This window comes from Coregonus lavaretus (genome assembly GCF_964263955.1).
Source record: "Coregonus lavaretus genome assembly, chromosome: 2".
Taxonomy (NCBI): Eukaryota; Metazoa; Chordata; class Actinopteri; order Salmoniformes; family Salmonidae; genus Coregonus; species Coregonus lavaretus.
This window is the reverse complement of record NC_139989.1, coordinates 76,608,882-76,626,281: the sequence shown is the minus strand read 5'-3', so window position 1 is coordinate 76,626,281 and position 17,400 is coordinate 76,608,882. Positions and strand designations below refer to the sequence as shown.

The 17,400-nt window shown below is 40.5% G+C and overlaps 1 protein-coding gene across 1 annotated transcript in view; it reads right to left on the bottom strand.

The window, feature by feature from the left end:
• LOC311141418 (NLR family CARD domain-containing protein 3-like) overlaps positions 1-17,400 on the bottom strand; it is a 78,382-nt gene that overhangs the window by 7,513 nt on the left and 53,469 nt on the right. Inside the window, exon 2 of the mRNA XM_084176743.1 lies at positions 8,937-9,053. Coding sequence (XP_084032869.1) covers positions 8,937-9,053 — 117 coding nt within the window. The remainder of the gene's footprint in view (positions 1-8,936; positions 9,054-17,400) is intronic.

Here is a 17,400-nt window from a genome sequence, read left to right as displayed (position 1 = left end):
TGCAGGGTACCAGGTAGTTGAGGTAATAACTAGACTATATACAAGGAGTACCAGTACTGAGTCAATGTGCAGGGGTACCAGGAAGTTGAGGTAATAACTAGACTATATACAAGGAGTACCCGTACTGAGTCAATGTGCAGGGGTACCAGGTAGTTGAGGTAATAACTAGACTATATACAAGGAGTACCAGTACTGAGTCAATGTGCAGGGGTACCAGGTAGTTGAGGTAATAACTAGACTATATACAAGGAGTACCAGTACTGAGTCAATGTGCAGGGGTACCAGGTAGTTGATGTAATAACTAGACTATATACAAGGAGTACCAGTACTGAGTCAATGTGCAGGGTACCAGGTAGTTGAGGTAATAACTAGACTATATACAAGGAGTACCAGTACTGAGTCAATGTGCAGGGGTACCAGGTAGTTGAGGTAATAACTAGACTATATACAAGGAGTACCAGTACTGAATCAATGTCCAGGGGTACCAGGTAGTTGAGGTAATAACTAGACTATATACAAGGAGTACCAGTACTGAGTCAATGTGCAGGGGTACCAGGTAGTTGATGTAATTACTAGACTATATACAAGGAGTACCAGTATTGAGTCAATGTGCAGGGTACCAGGTAGTTGAGGTAATAACTAGACTATATACAAGGAGTACCAGTACTGAGTCAATGTGCAGGGGTACCAGGTAGTTGAGGTAATAACTAGACTATATACAAAGAGTACCAGTACTGAGTCAATGTGCAGGGGTACCAGGTAGTTGAGGTAATAACTAGACTATATACAAGGAGTACCAGTACTGAGTCAATGTGCAGGGGTACCAGGTAGTTGATGTAATAACTAGACTATATACAAGGAGTACCAGTACTGAGTCAATGTGCAGGGTACCAGGTAGTTGAGGTAATAACTAGACTATATACAAGGAGTACCAGTACTGAATCAATGTCCAGGGGTACCAGGTAGTTGAGGTAATAACTAGACTATATACAAGGAGTACCAGTACTGAGTCAATGTGCAGGGGTACCAGGTAGTTGATGTAATAACTAGACTATATACAAGGAGTACCAGTATTGAGTCAATGTGCAGGGTACCAGGTAGTTGAGGTAATAACTATACTATATACAAGGAGTACCAGTACTGAGTCAATGTGCAAGGGTACCAGGAAGTTGAGGTAAAAACTAGACTATATACAAGGAGTACCAGTACTGAGTCAATGTGCAGGGGTACCAGGTAGTTGAGGTAATAACTAGACTATATACAAGGAGTACCAGTACTGAGTCAATGTGCAGGGTACCAGGTAGTTGAGGTAATAACTAGACTATATACCAGGAGTACCAGTACTGAGTCAATGTGCAGGGTACCAGGTAGTTGAGGTAATAACTAGACTATATACAAGGAGTACCAGTACTGAGTCAATGTGCAGGGGTACCAGGAAGTTGAGGTAATAACTAGACTATATCCAAGGAGTACCAGTACTGAGTCAATGTGCAGGGTACCAGGTAGTTGATGTAATAACTAGACTATATACAAGGAGTACCAGTACTGAGTCAATGTGCAGGGGTACCAGGTAGTTGAGGTAATAACTAGACTATATACAAGGAGTACCAGTACTGAGTCAATGTGCAGGGGTACCAGGTAGTTGAGGTAATAACTAGACTATATACAAGGAGTACCAGTACTGAGTCAATGTGCAGGGGTACCAGGTAGTTGATGTAATAACTAGACTATATACAAGGAGTACCAGTACTGAGTCAATGTGCAGGGGTACCAGGTAGTTGATGTAATAACTAGACTATATACAAGGAGTACCAGTACTGAGTCAATGTGCAGGGTACCAGGTAGTTGAGGTAATAACTAGACTATATATAAGGAGTACCAGTACTGAGTCAATGTGCAGGGTACCAGGTAGTTGAGGTAATAACTAGACTATATACAAGGAGTACCAGTACTGAGTCAATGTGCAGGGTACCAGGTAGTTGAGGTAATAACTAGACTATATACAAGGAGTACCAGTACTGAGTCAATGTGCAGGGGTACCAGGAAGTTGAGGTAATAACTAGACTATATACAAGGAGTACCAGTACTGAGTCAATGTGCAGGGGTACCAGGTAGTTGAGGTAATAACTAGACTATATACAAGGAGTACCAGTACTGAGTCAATGTGCAGGGGTACCAGGTAGTTGAGGTAATAACTAGACTATATACAAGGAGTACCAGTACTGAGTCAATGTGCAGGGGTACCAGGTAGTTGAGGTAATAACTAGACTATATACAAGGAGTACCAGTACTGAATCAATGTCCAGGGGTACCAGGTAGTTGAGGTAATAACTAGACTATATACAAGGAGTACCAGTACTGAGTCAATGTGCAGGGGTACCAGGTAGTTGATGTAATAACTAGACTATATACAAGGAGTACCAGTATTGAGTCAATGTGCAGGGTACCAGGTAGTTGAGGTAATAACTAGACTATATACAAGGAGTACCAGTACTGAGTCAATGTGCAAGGGTACCAGGAAGTTGAGGTAAAAACTAGACTATATACAAGGAGTACCAGTACTGAGTCAATGTGCAGGGGTACCAGGTAGTTGAGGTAATAACTAGACTATATACAAGGAGTACCAGTACTGAGTCAATGTGCAGGGTACCAGGTAGTTGAGGTAATAACTAGACTATATACCAGGAGTACCAGTACTGAGTCAATGTGCAGGGTACCAGGTAGTTGAGGTAATAACTAGACTATATACAAGGAGTACCAGTACTGAGTCAATGTGCAGGGGTACCAGGAAGTTGAGGTAATAACTAGACTATATCCAAGGAGTACCAGTACTGAGTCAATGTGCAGGGTACCAGGTAGTTGATGTAATAGGTTGAGAGCTTCAAGTTCCTTGGTGTCCACATCACCAACGAACTATCATGGTCCAAACACACCAAGACAGTCGTGAAGAGGGCACGACAAAGCCTATTCCCCCTCAGGAGACTAAAAAGATTTGGCATGGGTCCTCAGATCCTCAAAAAATTCTACAGCTGCACCATCGAGAGCATCCTGACTGGTTGCATCACCGCCTGGTATGGCAACTGCCTGGCCTCTGACCGCAAGGCACTACAGAGGGTAGTGCGTACGGCCCAGTACATCACTGGGGCAAAGCTCCCTGCCATCCAGGACCTCTATACCAGGCGGTGTCAGAGGAAGGCCCTCAAAATTGTCAAAGACTCCAGTCACCCTAGTCATAGACTGTTCTCTCTGCTACCGCACGGCAAGCGGTACCGGAGTGCCAAGTCTAGGTCCAAAAGACTTCTCAACAGCTTCTACCCCCAAGCCATAAGACTCCTGAACAGCTAATCATGGCTACCCGGACTATTTGCACTGCCCCCCCACCCCATCCTTTTTACGCTGCTGCTACTCTGTTAAGTATTTATGCATAGTCACTTTAACTCTACCCACATGTACATATTACCTCAACTACCTCAACTAGCCGGTGCCCCCGCACATTGACTATGCAACGGTACCCCCCTGTATATATAGCCTCCCTACTGTCACTTTATTCTATTGTATATATAGCCTCCCTACTGTCACTTTATTTTTTACTTCTGCTCTTTTTTCTCAACACTTTTTTGTTGTTGTTTTATTCTTACTTTTTTGTTTAAAATAAATGCACTGTTGGTTAAGGGCTGTAAGTAAGCATTTCACTGTAATGTCTGCACCTGTTGTATTCGGCGCATGTGACCAATAAAATTTGATTTGATTTGATTTGATTTAATAACTAGACTATATACAAGGAGTACCAGTACTGAGTCAATGTGCAGGGGTACCAGGTAGTTGAGGTAATAACTAGACTATATACAAGGAGTACCAGTACTGAGTCAATGTGCAGGGGTACCAGGTAGTTGAGGTAATAACTAGACTATATACAAGGAGTACCAGTACTGAGTCAATGTGCAGGGGTACCAGGTAGTTGATGTAATAACTAGACTATATACAAGGAGTACCAGTACTGAGTCAATGTGCAGGGGTACCAGGTAGTTGATGTAATAACTAGACTATATAAAAGGAGTACCAGTACTGAGTCAATGTGCAGGGTACCAGGTAGTTGAGGTAATAACTAGACTATATATAAGGAGTACCAGTACTGAGTCAATGTGCAGGGTACCAGGTAGTTGAGGTAATAACTAGACTATATACAAGGAGTACCAGTACTGAGTCAATGTGCAGGGTACCAGGTAGTTGAGGTAATAACTAGACTATATACAAGGAGTACCAGTACTGAGTCAATGTGCAGGGGTACCAGGAAGTTGAGGTAATAACTAGACTATATACAAGGAGTACCAGTACTGAGTCAATGTGCAGGGGTACCAGGTAGTTGAGGTAATAACTAGACTATATACAAGGAGTACCAGTACTGAGTCAATGTGCAGGGGTACCAGGTAGTTGAGGTAATAACTAGACTATATACAAGGAGTACCAGTACTGAGTCAATGTGCAGGGGTACCAGGTAGTTGATGTAATAACTAGACTATATACAAGGAGTACCAGTACTGAGTCAATGTGCAGGGTACCAGGTAGTTGAGGTAATAACTAGACTATATACAAGGAGTACCAGTACTGAGTCAATGTGCAGGGGTACCAGATAGTTGAGGTAATAACTAGACTATATACAAGGAGTACCAGTACTGAGTCAATGTACAGGGGTACCAGGTAGTTGAGGTAATAACTAGACTATATACAAGGAGTACCAGTACTCAGTCAATGTGCAGGGGTACCAGGTAATTGAGGTAATAACTAGACTATATACAAGGAGTACCAGTACTGAGTCAATGTCCAGTGTACCAGGTAGTTGAGGTAATAACTAGACTATATACAAGGAGTACCAGTACTGAGTCAATGTGCAGGGTACCAGGTAGTTGATGTAATAACTAGACTATATACAAGGAGTACCAGTACTGAGTCAATGTGCAGGGTACCAGGTAGTTGAGGTAATAACTAGACTATATACAAGGAGTACCAGTACTGAGTCAATGTGCAGGGGTACCAGGTAGTTGATGTAATAACTAGACTATATACAAGGAGTACCAGTACTGAGTCAACGTGCAGGGTACCAGGTAGTTGAGGTAGTAATGAGCCTATAAGGAGTACCAGTACTGAGTCAATGTGCAGGGGTACCAGGTAGTTGAGGTAATAACTAGACTATATACAAGGAGTACCAGTACTGAGTCAATGTGCAGGGGTACCAGGTAGTTGAGGTAATAACTAGACTATATACAAGGAGTACCAGTACTGAGTCAATGTGCAGGGGTACCAGGTAGTTGATGTAATAACTAGACTACATACAAGGAGTACCAGTACTGAGTCAATGTGCAGGGGTACCAGGTAGTTGATGTAATAACTAGACTATATACAAGGAGTACCAGTACTGAGTCAATGTGCAGGGTACCAGGTAGTTGAGGTAATAACTAGACTATATACAAGGAGTACCAGTACTGAGTCAATGTGCAGGGTACCAGGTAGTTGAGGTAATAACTAGACTATATACAAGGAGTACCAGTACTGAGTCAATGTGCAGGGTACCAGGTAATTGAGGTAATAACTAGACTATATACAAGGAGTACCAGTACTGAGTCAATGTGCAGGGTACCAGGTAGTTGAGGTAATAACTAGACTATATACAAGGAGTACCAGTACTGAGTCAATGTGCAGGGGTACCAGGTAGTTGAGGTAATAACTAGACTATATATAAGGAGTACCAGTACTGAGTCAATGTGCAGGGGTACCAGGTAGTTGATGTAATAACTAGACTATATATAAGGAGTACCAGTACTGAGTCAATGTGCAGGGGTACCAGGTAGTTGAGGTAATAACTAGACTATATACAAGGAGTACCAGTACTGAGTCAACGTGCAGGGGTACCAGGTAGTTGAGGTAATAACTAGACTATATACAAGGAGTACCAGTACTGAGTCAATGTGCAGGGGTACCAGGTAGTTGAGGTAATAACTAGACTATATACAAGGAGTACCAGTACTGAGTCAATGTGCAGGGTACCAGGTAGTTGAGGTAATAACTAGACTATATACCAGGAGTACCAGTACTGAGTCAATGTGCAGGGTACCAGGTAGTTGAGGTAATAACTAGACTATATACAAGGAGTACCAGTACTGAGTCAATGTGCAGGGGTATCAGGAAGATGAGGTAATAACTAGACTATATCCAAGGAGTACCAGTACTGAGTCAATGTGCAGGGTACCAGGTAGTTGAGGTAATAACTAGAATATATACAAGGAGTACCAGTACTGAATCAATGTGCAGGTTACCAGGTAGTTGAGGTAATAACTAGACTATATACAAGGAGTACCAGTACTGAGTCAATGTGCAGGGGTACCAGGTAGTTGATGTAATAACTAGACTATATACAAGGAGTACCAGTACTGAGTCAATGTCCAGGGTACCAGGTAGTTGAGGTAGTAATGAGCCTATAAGGAGTACCAGTACTGAGTCAATGTGCAGGGGTACCAGGTAGTTGAGGTAATAACTAGACTATATACAAGGAGTACCAGTACTGAGTCAATGTGCAGGGGTACCAGGTAGTTGAGGTAATAACTAGACTATATACAAGGAGTACCAGTACTGAGTCAATGTGCAGGGGTACCAGGTAGTTGATGTAATAACTAGACTATATACAAGGAGTACTAGTACTGAGTCAATGTGCAGGGTACCAGGTAGTTGAGGTAATAACTAGACTATATATAAGGAGTACCAGTACTGAGTCAATGTGCAGGGTACCAGGTAGTTGAGGTAATAACTAGACTATATACAAGGAGTACCAGTACTGAGTCAATGTGCAGGGTACCAGGTAGTTGAGGTAATAACTAGACTATATACAAGGAGTACCAGTACTCAGTCAATGTGCAGGGGTACCAGGTAGTTGAGGTAATAACTAGACTATATACAAGGAGTACCAGTACTGAGTCAATGTGCAGGGGTACCAGGTAGTTGATGTAATAAGTAGACTATATACAAGGAGTACCAGTACTGAGTCAATGTGCAGGGGTACCAGGAAGTTGAGGTAATAACTAGACTATATACAAGGAGTACCAGTACTGAGTCAATGTGCAGGGGTACCAGGTAGTTGATGTAATAACTAGACTATATACAAGGAGTACCAGTACTGAGTCAATGTGCAGGGTACCAGGTAGTTGAGGTAATAACTAGACTATATACAAGGAGTACCAGTACTCAGTCAATGTGCAGGGGTACCAGGTAGTTGAGGTAATAACTAGACTATATACAAGGAGTACCAGTACTGAGTCAATGTCCAGGTGTACCAGGTAGTTGAGGTAATAACTAGACTATATACAAGGAGTACCATTACTGAGTCAATGTGCAGGGGTACAAGGTAGTTGAGGTAATAACTAGACTATATACAAGGAGTACCAGTACTGAGTCAATGTGCAGGGGTACCAGGTAGTTGATGTAATAAGTAGACTATATACAAGGAGTACCAGTACTGAGTCAATGTGCAGGGGTACCAGGAAGTTGAGGTAATAACTAGACTATATACAAGGAGTACCAGTACTGAGTCAATGTGCAGGGGTACCAGGAAGTTGAGGTAATAACTAGACTATATACAAGGAGTACCAGTACTGAGTCAATGTGCAGGGGTACCAGGTAGTTGAGGTAATAACTAGACTATATACAAGGAGTACCAGTACTGAGTCAATGTGCAGGGTACCAGGTAGTTGAGGTAATAACTAGACTATATACCAGGAGTACCAGTACTGAGTCAATGTGCAGGGTACCAGGTAGTTGAGGTAATAACTAGACTATATACAAGGAGTACCAGTACTGAGTCAATGTGCAGGGTACCAGGTAGTTGAGGTAATAACTAGACTATATACAAGGAGTACCAGTACTGAGTCAATGTGCAGGGTACCAGGTAGTTGAGGTAATAACTAGACTATATACAAGGAGTACCAGTACTGAGTCAATGTGCAGGGTACCAGGTAATTGAGGTAATAACTAGACTATATACAAGGAGTACCAGTACTGAGTCAATGTGCAGGGTACCAGGTAGTTGAGGTAATAACTAGACTATATACAAGGAGTACCAGTACTGAGTCAATGTGCAGGGGTACCAGGTAGTTGAGGTAATAACTAGACTATATATAAGGAGTACCAGTACTGAGTCAATGTGCAGGGGTACCAGGTAGTTGATGTAATAACTAGACTATATATGAGGAGTACCAGTACTGAGTCAATGTGCAGGGGTACCAGGTAGTTGAGGTAATAACTAGACTATATACAAGGAGTACCAGTACTGAGTCAACGTGCAGGGGTACCAGGTAGTTGAGGTAATAACTAGACTATATACAAGGAGTACCAGTACTGAGTCAATGTGCAGGGGTACCAGGTAGTTGATGTAATAACTAGACTATATACAAGGAGTACCAGTACTGAGTCAATGTGCAGGGGTACCAGGTAGTTGAGGTAATAACTAGACTATATACAAGGAGTACCAGTACTGAGTCAATGTGCAGGGGTACCAGGAAGTTGAGTTAATAACTAGACTATATACAAGGAGTACCAGTACTGAGTCAACGTGCAGGGGTACCAGGTAGTTGAGGTAATTTAGGAAATATGTACATGTAGGTAGGGGTAAAAGTGACTAGGCAATCAGGATAGAGATTACATCGCCTCATCCAGGGAGTGCACACACACACACACACACACACACACACACACACACACTCACTGACAGACACACACACACACAGGGAATGTTGTGTTTGTTTAATATTGTTTCAGGACTATGAAAATGGAAAAAATATTTAGCATATGGATTATGAAAACAACAAAAAGAAATGGGAAAATGGGAGAGGAGAAATGACTAGAGACAGTGTTGTTTAACTCACTGACCATGACCCATGAGTTCTTCTTACCTTTGTTCAGTAGAAAAGTCTCCCTCTCTAAACTGTATAGGTTGATGCATAGACAGGTCACTCTTCATGGACACACAGCTGGGTACAGGGGAGGCTGGTCTCTCCTGCTTGATTGGGCTTCAACACAACAGAGACAAACATTACGTCTCTCATCTACTCTGAGCTCAGATGGGGAAACATAAGAAGAGTTTCATTCCAAAACGCTATATATCCATTTTCAGAAATGTTGGTCAATTAGCTTTTATTGTTTAAAGAAATTATTAAAGAGATTGGTTTGTTTTTTCACTATCTAATCATGGCATGGGGTTGTTCGATGACAGACATGTATTTGTTTAAAATCTATCACTTGATGGTTTCACTTCAGAGAGACAAATAATCATGTTTTTTTGCACAATGCTATATATCTGCCTCACTCTCAGAGAAATAAGTAGTACTGCTAGGTTTTACACAGTAATAATATATCTGCCTCACTCTCAGAGAAATAAGTAGTACTGCTAGGTTTTACACAGTAATAATATATATATATCTGCCTCACTCTCAGAGAAATAAGTAGTACTGCTAGGTTTTACAAGGTAATAATATATATCTGTCTCACTCTCAGAGAAATAAGTATTATTGCTAGGTTTTACACAGTAATAATATATATCTGCCTCAGTAGTACTGCTAAGTTTTACATAGTCAAATGTGACCGATCAGCTCAATTTTATGTAGCAAAATTTGACATTTGTGTTTTTGACATTGGATAAAAGTAGAGACTCAGCTAGAAAAAGGTATATCATACACTACAGTTGAGGAACAATGGGAAAGTAATTCTGCTTTGAAAGATGATAAACTTGTAACCTCAATTTTGAGAAAATGGTCTTTGAAAGTTTTGGTTCACCTACTGGAGAGCTCTTCTTTATCTACAGTGGTGTTACTTTGGCAGATAATGTCACCCATCTAAATAAATAGTATATACATATAGTTAACTAAATGTATGGTGTTTTTGGTTTATGTCAGTTTCATTGTTTGTTCTGCTATAAATTGTTATGTTATGGTCGTAAGTGGTAAAATGAACTTGAAAATGTCATATTTTGCAATTCTGAGTAATTACTACTTTAGTAAGGATATACTTTATTCAGTACTACTGCAGTTACTAAATAATTCCAAAAGATGGAGGCATAAGATCACGAATGACATTTCAGAAGGTTAGTTTAGTTTTCTCCCTGGATACACCACCACTCCTCCTCACAGGAAAACTCCTGCACATGCATTTTACTGTTCCTTTCCACACTGCTAACGCAAGAGGAACGACTGAAAAAGCATTTAACAGATTTCTGTGAAATAATATAATGATGATTCATGTTTATTATTACCTGTTTTTATACTCATGTTTTGAAATTATACTTCATTACTATAATGATTATCAATAAGCCTGAACATTAATTTAGTCACCTCTGGTCGAGAAAAATGTATTTTCCTAGTACATTCATTGTCAGATTCATCAACTAGCAGCGAGCACTCTGCCTTCTAGCACAAGCGAGGGGCATGTTGAGGTACATTTGCTAACCGCAAGGGTTGCATGATGTAATTTATTGGTGGGCTGGAAGACGCACTCTTGTCTTTTCTATTCCGAGGTTGTTTAATCGCAATATTAGATATTTCATAATGCATGTATACTAGGGTTGAGGTTGGAGCATCTGACTAGTGATTATTTACCAGGGGTTCAACACCTGCTATAGTCACTATTTAATTGCTCTTCCAAAAGCATCACAGGCCTAATACGAGATATATAGCTAACTAAAGTAATGAGTGACCATTTCAGAAAATCATGGGACACATAGTATTTGGTTGCATGCGGGCGGCAGGTAGCTTAGTGGTTAAGAGCGTTGTGCCAGTAACCGAAAGGTTGCTGGTTCTAATCCCCGAGCCGACTAGGTGAAAAATCTGTCGATGTGCCCTTGAGCAAGGCACTTAACCCTAATTGCTCCTGTAAGTCGCTCTGGATAAGAGCGTCTGCTAAATAACCAATTATATTATATATTTATATATGCTATTTTATGTCAATCATATTGCTGCTTGTAGCCTATAACTGATGCTTCGTGGTCTTATGCTGCCTTCTATTGGAAATATTTAGCAATTAAAAGTTATTAATTCACATACAGACATTGGTGAGGCAGCTGAGAAATAAAGTGTATTAGATCAGTCTCAAACCTGCCCCATGCCAATTGCTGGACCTTCACACAGAGGTTACTAGGTCACTCAATTCAAACCACATTTGAAAAATAAAACAAATGTGTCTTATTTATCAAGTGTTCTGTTTTGCAATTATACATATAATAAAATAACAACAAAATAATCAAAACGCTATTTAATACTATAATTGTATTTACTAAGATAATATTATTTCTAAAATAGTTTCTAAAAGTGTTCTAGGCTACCCTACCCTAGAATTAGGGGTTAGGGTTACCGCTAAAATAGGTTATAAGTAGGGTAAGAGTTTCTGTATAGCACTTTGTGACATCTGCTGGTGTAAAAAGGGCTTTATAAATACATTTGATTGATTGTTAGGTTTAGGGTTTATATGGCAAAAAACAGTATGGGTTTACGGCACTCTTGCTCCTCCTTGTGGCCGTATGTGGATACTACATAACTCATTCATTACATTTACGTCATTTAGCAGACGCTCTTATCCAGAGCGATTTACAGTTAGTGAGTGCATACATTATTTATTTATTTTTTCAAACTGGCCTACAGTGGGAAGCGAACCCACGGGTCTCCCGGTCGCGGCCGGCTACGACAACAAGGATCTCTAGTGGCACTAGACCACTGGACCACTCGGGAGACCTGACACTTCATGACACTTGCTAGGCTCATAATCTGAGGTAGCAACTGTGTCAGATCTACAAATCCATTAGCTAGACCACCCGATTAGACAACAATCACCCCATTATACCCATTTGGTTTGCAACTCAGTGAACCTGCGCAGCATTCGTAACCTTGTTAATAATACGTTACCTGAGGTAAACCTACAGGGTTCACGCTCACCAAGTAGCCGTAACCTTGTTAATAATAAGTTACCTGAGGTAAATCTACAGGATTAACGCTCACCAAGTAGCCTTAACCTTGTTAATAATAAGTTACCTGAGGTAAACCTACAGGGTTAACGCTCACCAAGTAGCTGTAACCTTGTTAATAATAAGTTACCTGAGGTAAACCTACAGGGTTAACGCTCACCAAGTAGCCGTAACCTTGTTAATAATAAGTTACCTGAGGTAAACCTACAGGGTTAACGCTCACCAAGTAGCCATAACCTTGTTAATAATAAGTTACCTGAGGTAAACCTACAGGGTTAACGCTCACCGAGTAGCCGTAACCTTGGTAATAATAAGTTACCTGAGGTAAACCTACAGGGTTAACGCTCACCAAGTCTCCGTAACCTTGTTAATAATAAGTTACCTGAGGTAAACCTACAGGGTTAATGCTCACCAAGTAGCCGTAACCTTGTTAATAATAAGTTACCTGAGGTAAACCTACAGGGTTAACGCTCACCAAGTAGCCGTAACCTTGTTAATAATAAGTTACCTGAGGTAAACCTACAGGGTTAATGCTCACCAAGTAGCCGTAACCTTGGTAATAATAAGTTACCTGAGGTAAACCTACAGGGTTAACGCTCACCAAGTAGCTGTAACATTGTTAATAATAAGTTACCTGAGGTAAACCTACAGGGTTAACGTTCACCAAGTAGCCGTAACCTTGTTAATAATAAGTTACCTGAGGTAAACCTACAGGGTTAATGCAGGCAGGTCTCATTGATAACAATAGTGAAGCTGGCATTGTGACGCAGAACAATGGGCTGGGAATAGAACGTTCTGAAGGCGAGTCGGTGTCACGGAGCTCAATAGAACTAATAGGAGCTGGTAGGGTGAAAAATACCCTAAAATAAGGCCTGTTGTTTCGCGATTACTTCATAACCAGGGACAGAAGGTAATATTATGAAACTGGGCTCCATGGCGGATGCAATGAACTAATTTTATCAGAAATAAACGTTGTAAAAAATGTCACTTGAGGCGCCCCGAAAATAATATTCAAAAGTTCAGTCCTTGGACACAGAGGGATTAAACACTAAAGTTACCGTCCATCTAGTGAAGAGAGGAGAACCGGACAGAGGGATGGTAGGTAGCCAGCATCCGTCAACGAGAGAGGGAGAAGCCCTCCACGGTATTTAACAGGTGGAAGAAACAACCCGGGAGCTCCATCGGTCCACAAGAAATGCAGGCAGCCGGTGATGATGTAGTGGTAGCTAGGATAACTAGGATGCTGCTGGTAGAGTAGCTAGCTTAGCTAGCTGTACCGACTAGCTTGGCTAGCTAGCAGGTCGTTCGTCTGTCCCTCGAGGATGATGACGAACCCGTTGAACCACACAATTAAACAAGGATAGCGAGTGAAAAGGATCTGGCTACACTCATACTGTCACTGACCATTACGCAAAAAAAGCAAATTGAACAATAAACTTCGGCGTCTCAACACTGTAACGAACTCCGTCGTCATTTCCCAACATCACCTCAGACCACTCTGCGCGTAACAGGACAATATGCTTGGCGCCAAAACGTACCCGGACGCGGACAGTTCTGTACGTGGACGCGGACAGTTCTGTACGTGGACGCGGACAGTTTCAGAACGCGGACATGAGCAGTGCCACATAATAAACTAAAAGCAGTCTTTAAAGTCGGGTACATTAGTAATATTCTTTTTTTATTATGTCAAACAAAATAAAATCGTTTTTTAAAACAATATATTGAGATCTGGGCACGTATCCAAAAAGCGTCTCAGAGTAGTAAAATTGGTACTCTCTCTCCCCAGATAGACTCATTTAATACTGGGTCGTTACAATATTTTGAGATCTGGGCCCATATCCAAAAAGCGTCTCAGAGTAGAAAATGTGTCGTATAAGTGCTGAGAATAAAGCAGTTTTAGGCCTACTCTTATGGGTATAAATTAAAGCTATGCATGAAGCCTCTTTATTCATAAGTGTCCCACCGAGTTGGCAGATATTTAGGACACCTCATGAGCTGTACTAACCAGTTAAGAGGTACCAGCAGGTGTCTTGATAATAGAAACATGCAGCGAGTCAGTGGTTCCTGTGCAACATGTAATTGTTTTGGAGCAGTGGTGACCTGTCATTCAGGGCAGAGCCCCACCTGTTTAGCAGATGCTCCTACCCAGAGAGATTTACAGTAAGTGCATTCATCTTAAGATAGCTAGGTGAGACAACCAGATAATACAGTCAAATATACAGGATACGAATAATCCATTTCAGCTAAACAATGGATATATAGTGTTTTGCAATAAAAAATAATACACATCTAAAATCTATTAATTAAACATCTGAGAACAGTAATATTGAAGGTACCCATAAGCAACCATTTCTGATTAAAAAACACGTGAAAAATTGTGGAAATAGCATTTAGGAAATAAACTCTTAATAATCCTTAAACAAAATTGTCATCTCACCTCTTAGCTTTGGTGTCATGTTCCCCAGAGAGACTCATTTTAGAGGCAGGGCCCCCCTCCTCTCTCTCCCCAGAGAGACTCATTTTAGAGAACTGACCCCTAAACAGAGATCCAACATGTTGGTTGTAGTTAACACAGTAATTCTTGAATGTAAATTGTTATCATTTATTAATTATCTCTTATAAAACATTTACTAACAGACATATCGAAACAGTCAGGTGATTTAATGCAATCACATGAATATGTAGTTGTGACATCTCTTCTCCATGGACATGTCACACACATGGTATTTTACACACTATTTCCAATGGAGACCATCAGGTTTGTCAGCATGATAAGTGATCATAGCTCAAACCTACTCTGACTATTGAATGTCTGACGTCGACCTAACCTTATAATAGTTTGTAGTTTAGCCTAGACCTACGAGAGTCTGCCCGTCTTTCCTACATATCAACACATTTATCCGACCTCTAATGTTACAGAGAAATATGTGCCACAGTTTCAACAGCCATTGTGTAACTGCGTAGGCTACACACTTACTTTCACGTTCATATGAGGAAATCACATAACTTCTTACAGTCGCTGGTGCAGCCGCCTGTTCTCTTGCAGATGAAGTAGCTTTTATAGGCGACTCATTCAACCAGCCTAAACAACAGTAAATAAAAGATGTCAAATGGTCAAAAGTCAATCCTGATATAGCCATGTACATCAAAGAGAGGTGTATTGCTACAGATGTAGGATCTTAATTTTAGCCAGTTTGCTACAGCAGGAAAATAATCCTGCAGCAACAGGACATTTGAATTATTATGTGGATTATAATTAATGAACAATTATTTTAATACAAAAGTGGAATTGATCATCTTCAGAAACCTTTTCTAAAGCTTAAATACACTCAAATACACTACACGTTTTAGTTCTCCTGCAACTGGGTGATCACATTAAGATCCTACATCTGTACAGAGATTATGTTTTTATCTAAATAAGGCAATTTGAGTTATTAGCAATAACGTTGCAACTGTTAGCTGCTGTAAACCTATGTGATTGGATGTTATAGACCCATCTGAACAGTTTCTTTCCCCATGCTGTAGCCCTCACCAACTGGCCATCTGGCCCATAGAGACTAAAGGACTATACACTCTATGCTGCTCACCACACCAAGCCATCTCTGAACTGTACACTACCATCTGGTCCATAGAGACTAAAGGACTATACACTCTATGCTGCACACCACATCAAGCCATCTCTGAACTGTACACTACCATCTGGCCCATAGAGACTAAAGGACTATACACTCTATGCTGCACACCACATCAAGCCATCTCTGAACTGTACACTACCATCTGGCCCATAGAGACTAAAGGACTATACACTCTATGCTGCTCACCACATCAAGCCATCTCTGAACTGTACACTACCATCTGGTCCATTGAGACTAAAGGACTATACACTCTATGCTGCACACCACATCAAGCCATCTCTGAACTGTACACTACCATCTGGCCCATAGAGACTAAAGGACTATGCACTCTATGCTGCACACCACATCAAGCCATCTCTGAACTGTACACTACCATCTGGCCCATAGAGACTAAAGGACTATGCACTCTATGCTGCACACCACATCAAGCCGTCTCTGAACTGTACACTAAATAACTGAACTATACTGCATTAGCACTCTGTTCATCTCTCTTAGATATATTTATACTGGTACTGTATATGTATACCCACTGTACTGTATATCTGTATACCAACTGTATTCCCACTGTACTGTATATCTGTACATCAACTGTATTCCCACTGTACTGTATATCTGTATATCAACTGTATATCCACTGTACTGTATATCTGTATACCAACTGTATTCCCAATGTACTGTATATCTGTATATCAACTGTATTCCCACTGTACTGTATATCTGTATACCAACTGTATTCCCACTGTACTGTATATCTGTATATCAACTGTATTCCCACTGTACTGTATATCTGTATACCAACTGTATTCCCACTGTACTGTATATCTGTATACCAACTGTATTCCCACTGTACTGTATATCTGTATACCAACTTTATTCCCACTGTACTGTATATCTGTACATCAACTGTATTCCCACTGTACTGTATATCTGTATATCAACTGTATATCCACTGTACTGTATATCTGTATACCAACTGTATTCCCAATGTACTGTATATCTGTATATCAACTGTATTCCCACTGTACTGTATATCTGTATACCAACTGTATTCCCACTGTACTGTATATCTGTATATCAACTGTATTCCCACTGTACTGTATATCTGTATACCAACTGTATATCCACTGTACTGTATATCTGTATATCAACTGTATTCCCACTGTACTGTATATCTGTATACCAACTGCATTCCCACTGTACTGTATATCTGTATACCACCTGTATTCCCACTGTACTGTATATCTGTATATCAACTGTATTCCCACTGTACTGTATATCTGTATACCAACTGTATACCCACTGTACTGTATATCTGTATATCAACTGTATTCCCACTGTACTGTATATCTGTATACCAACTGTATACCCACTGTACTGTATATCTGTATATCAACTGTATTCCCACTGTACTGTATATCTGTATACCAACTGTATACCCACTGTACTGTATATCTGTATATCCACTGTTCATTATCTTATAGCTCTATGCTCACTCTTCCTAGTTGTGTATAATGTTGTACAGACATTTGTGTAAACTCTTCTGTCTGTATTCTGTCTCTAAATGTTGTCTGTCACTATCACCATGTAGAATTATGTGTACAGATCTTAATTTGATCACCCTCCACTGCAGAATAACTTTCCCGCAATGCAGGAAATGTAAAACTTGTAGTGTATTTGAGGTTTTAAAAGGCTTCTGAAGTTTGTAATTTCCACTTAGAAATGTCAGGCTTGAGTTTCGCTTAATGAAAATGTATCAACCGCTACAAAAATGTC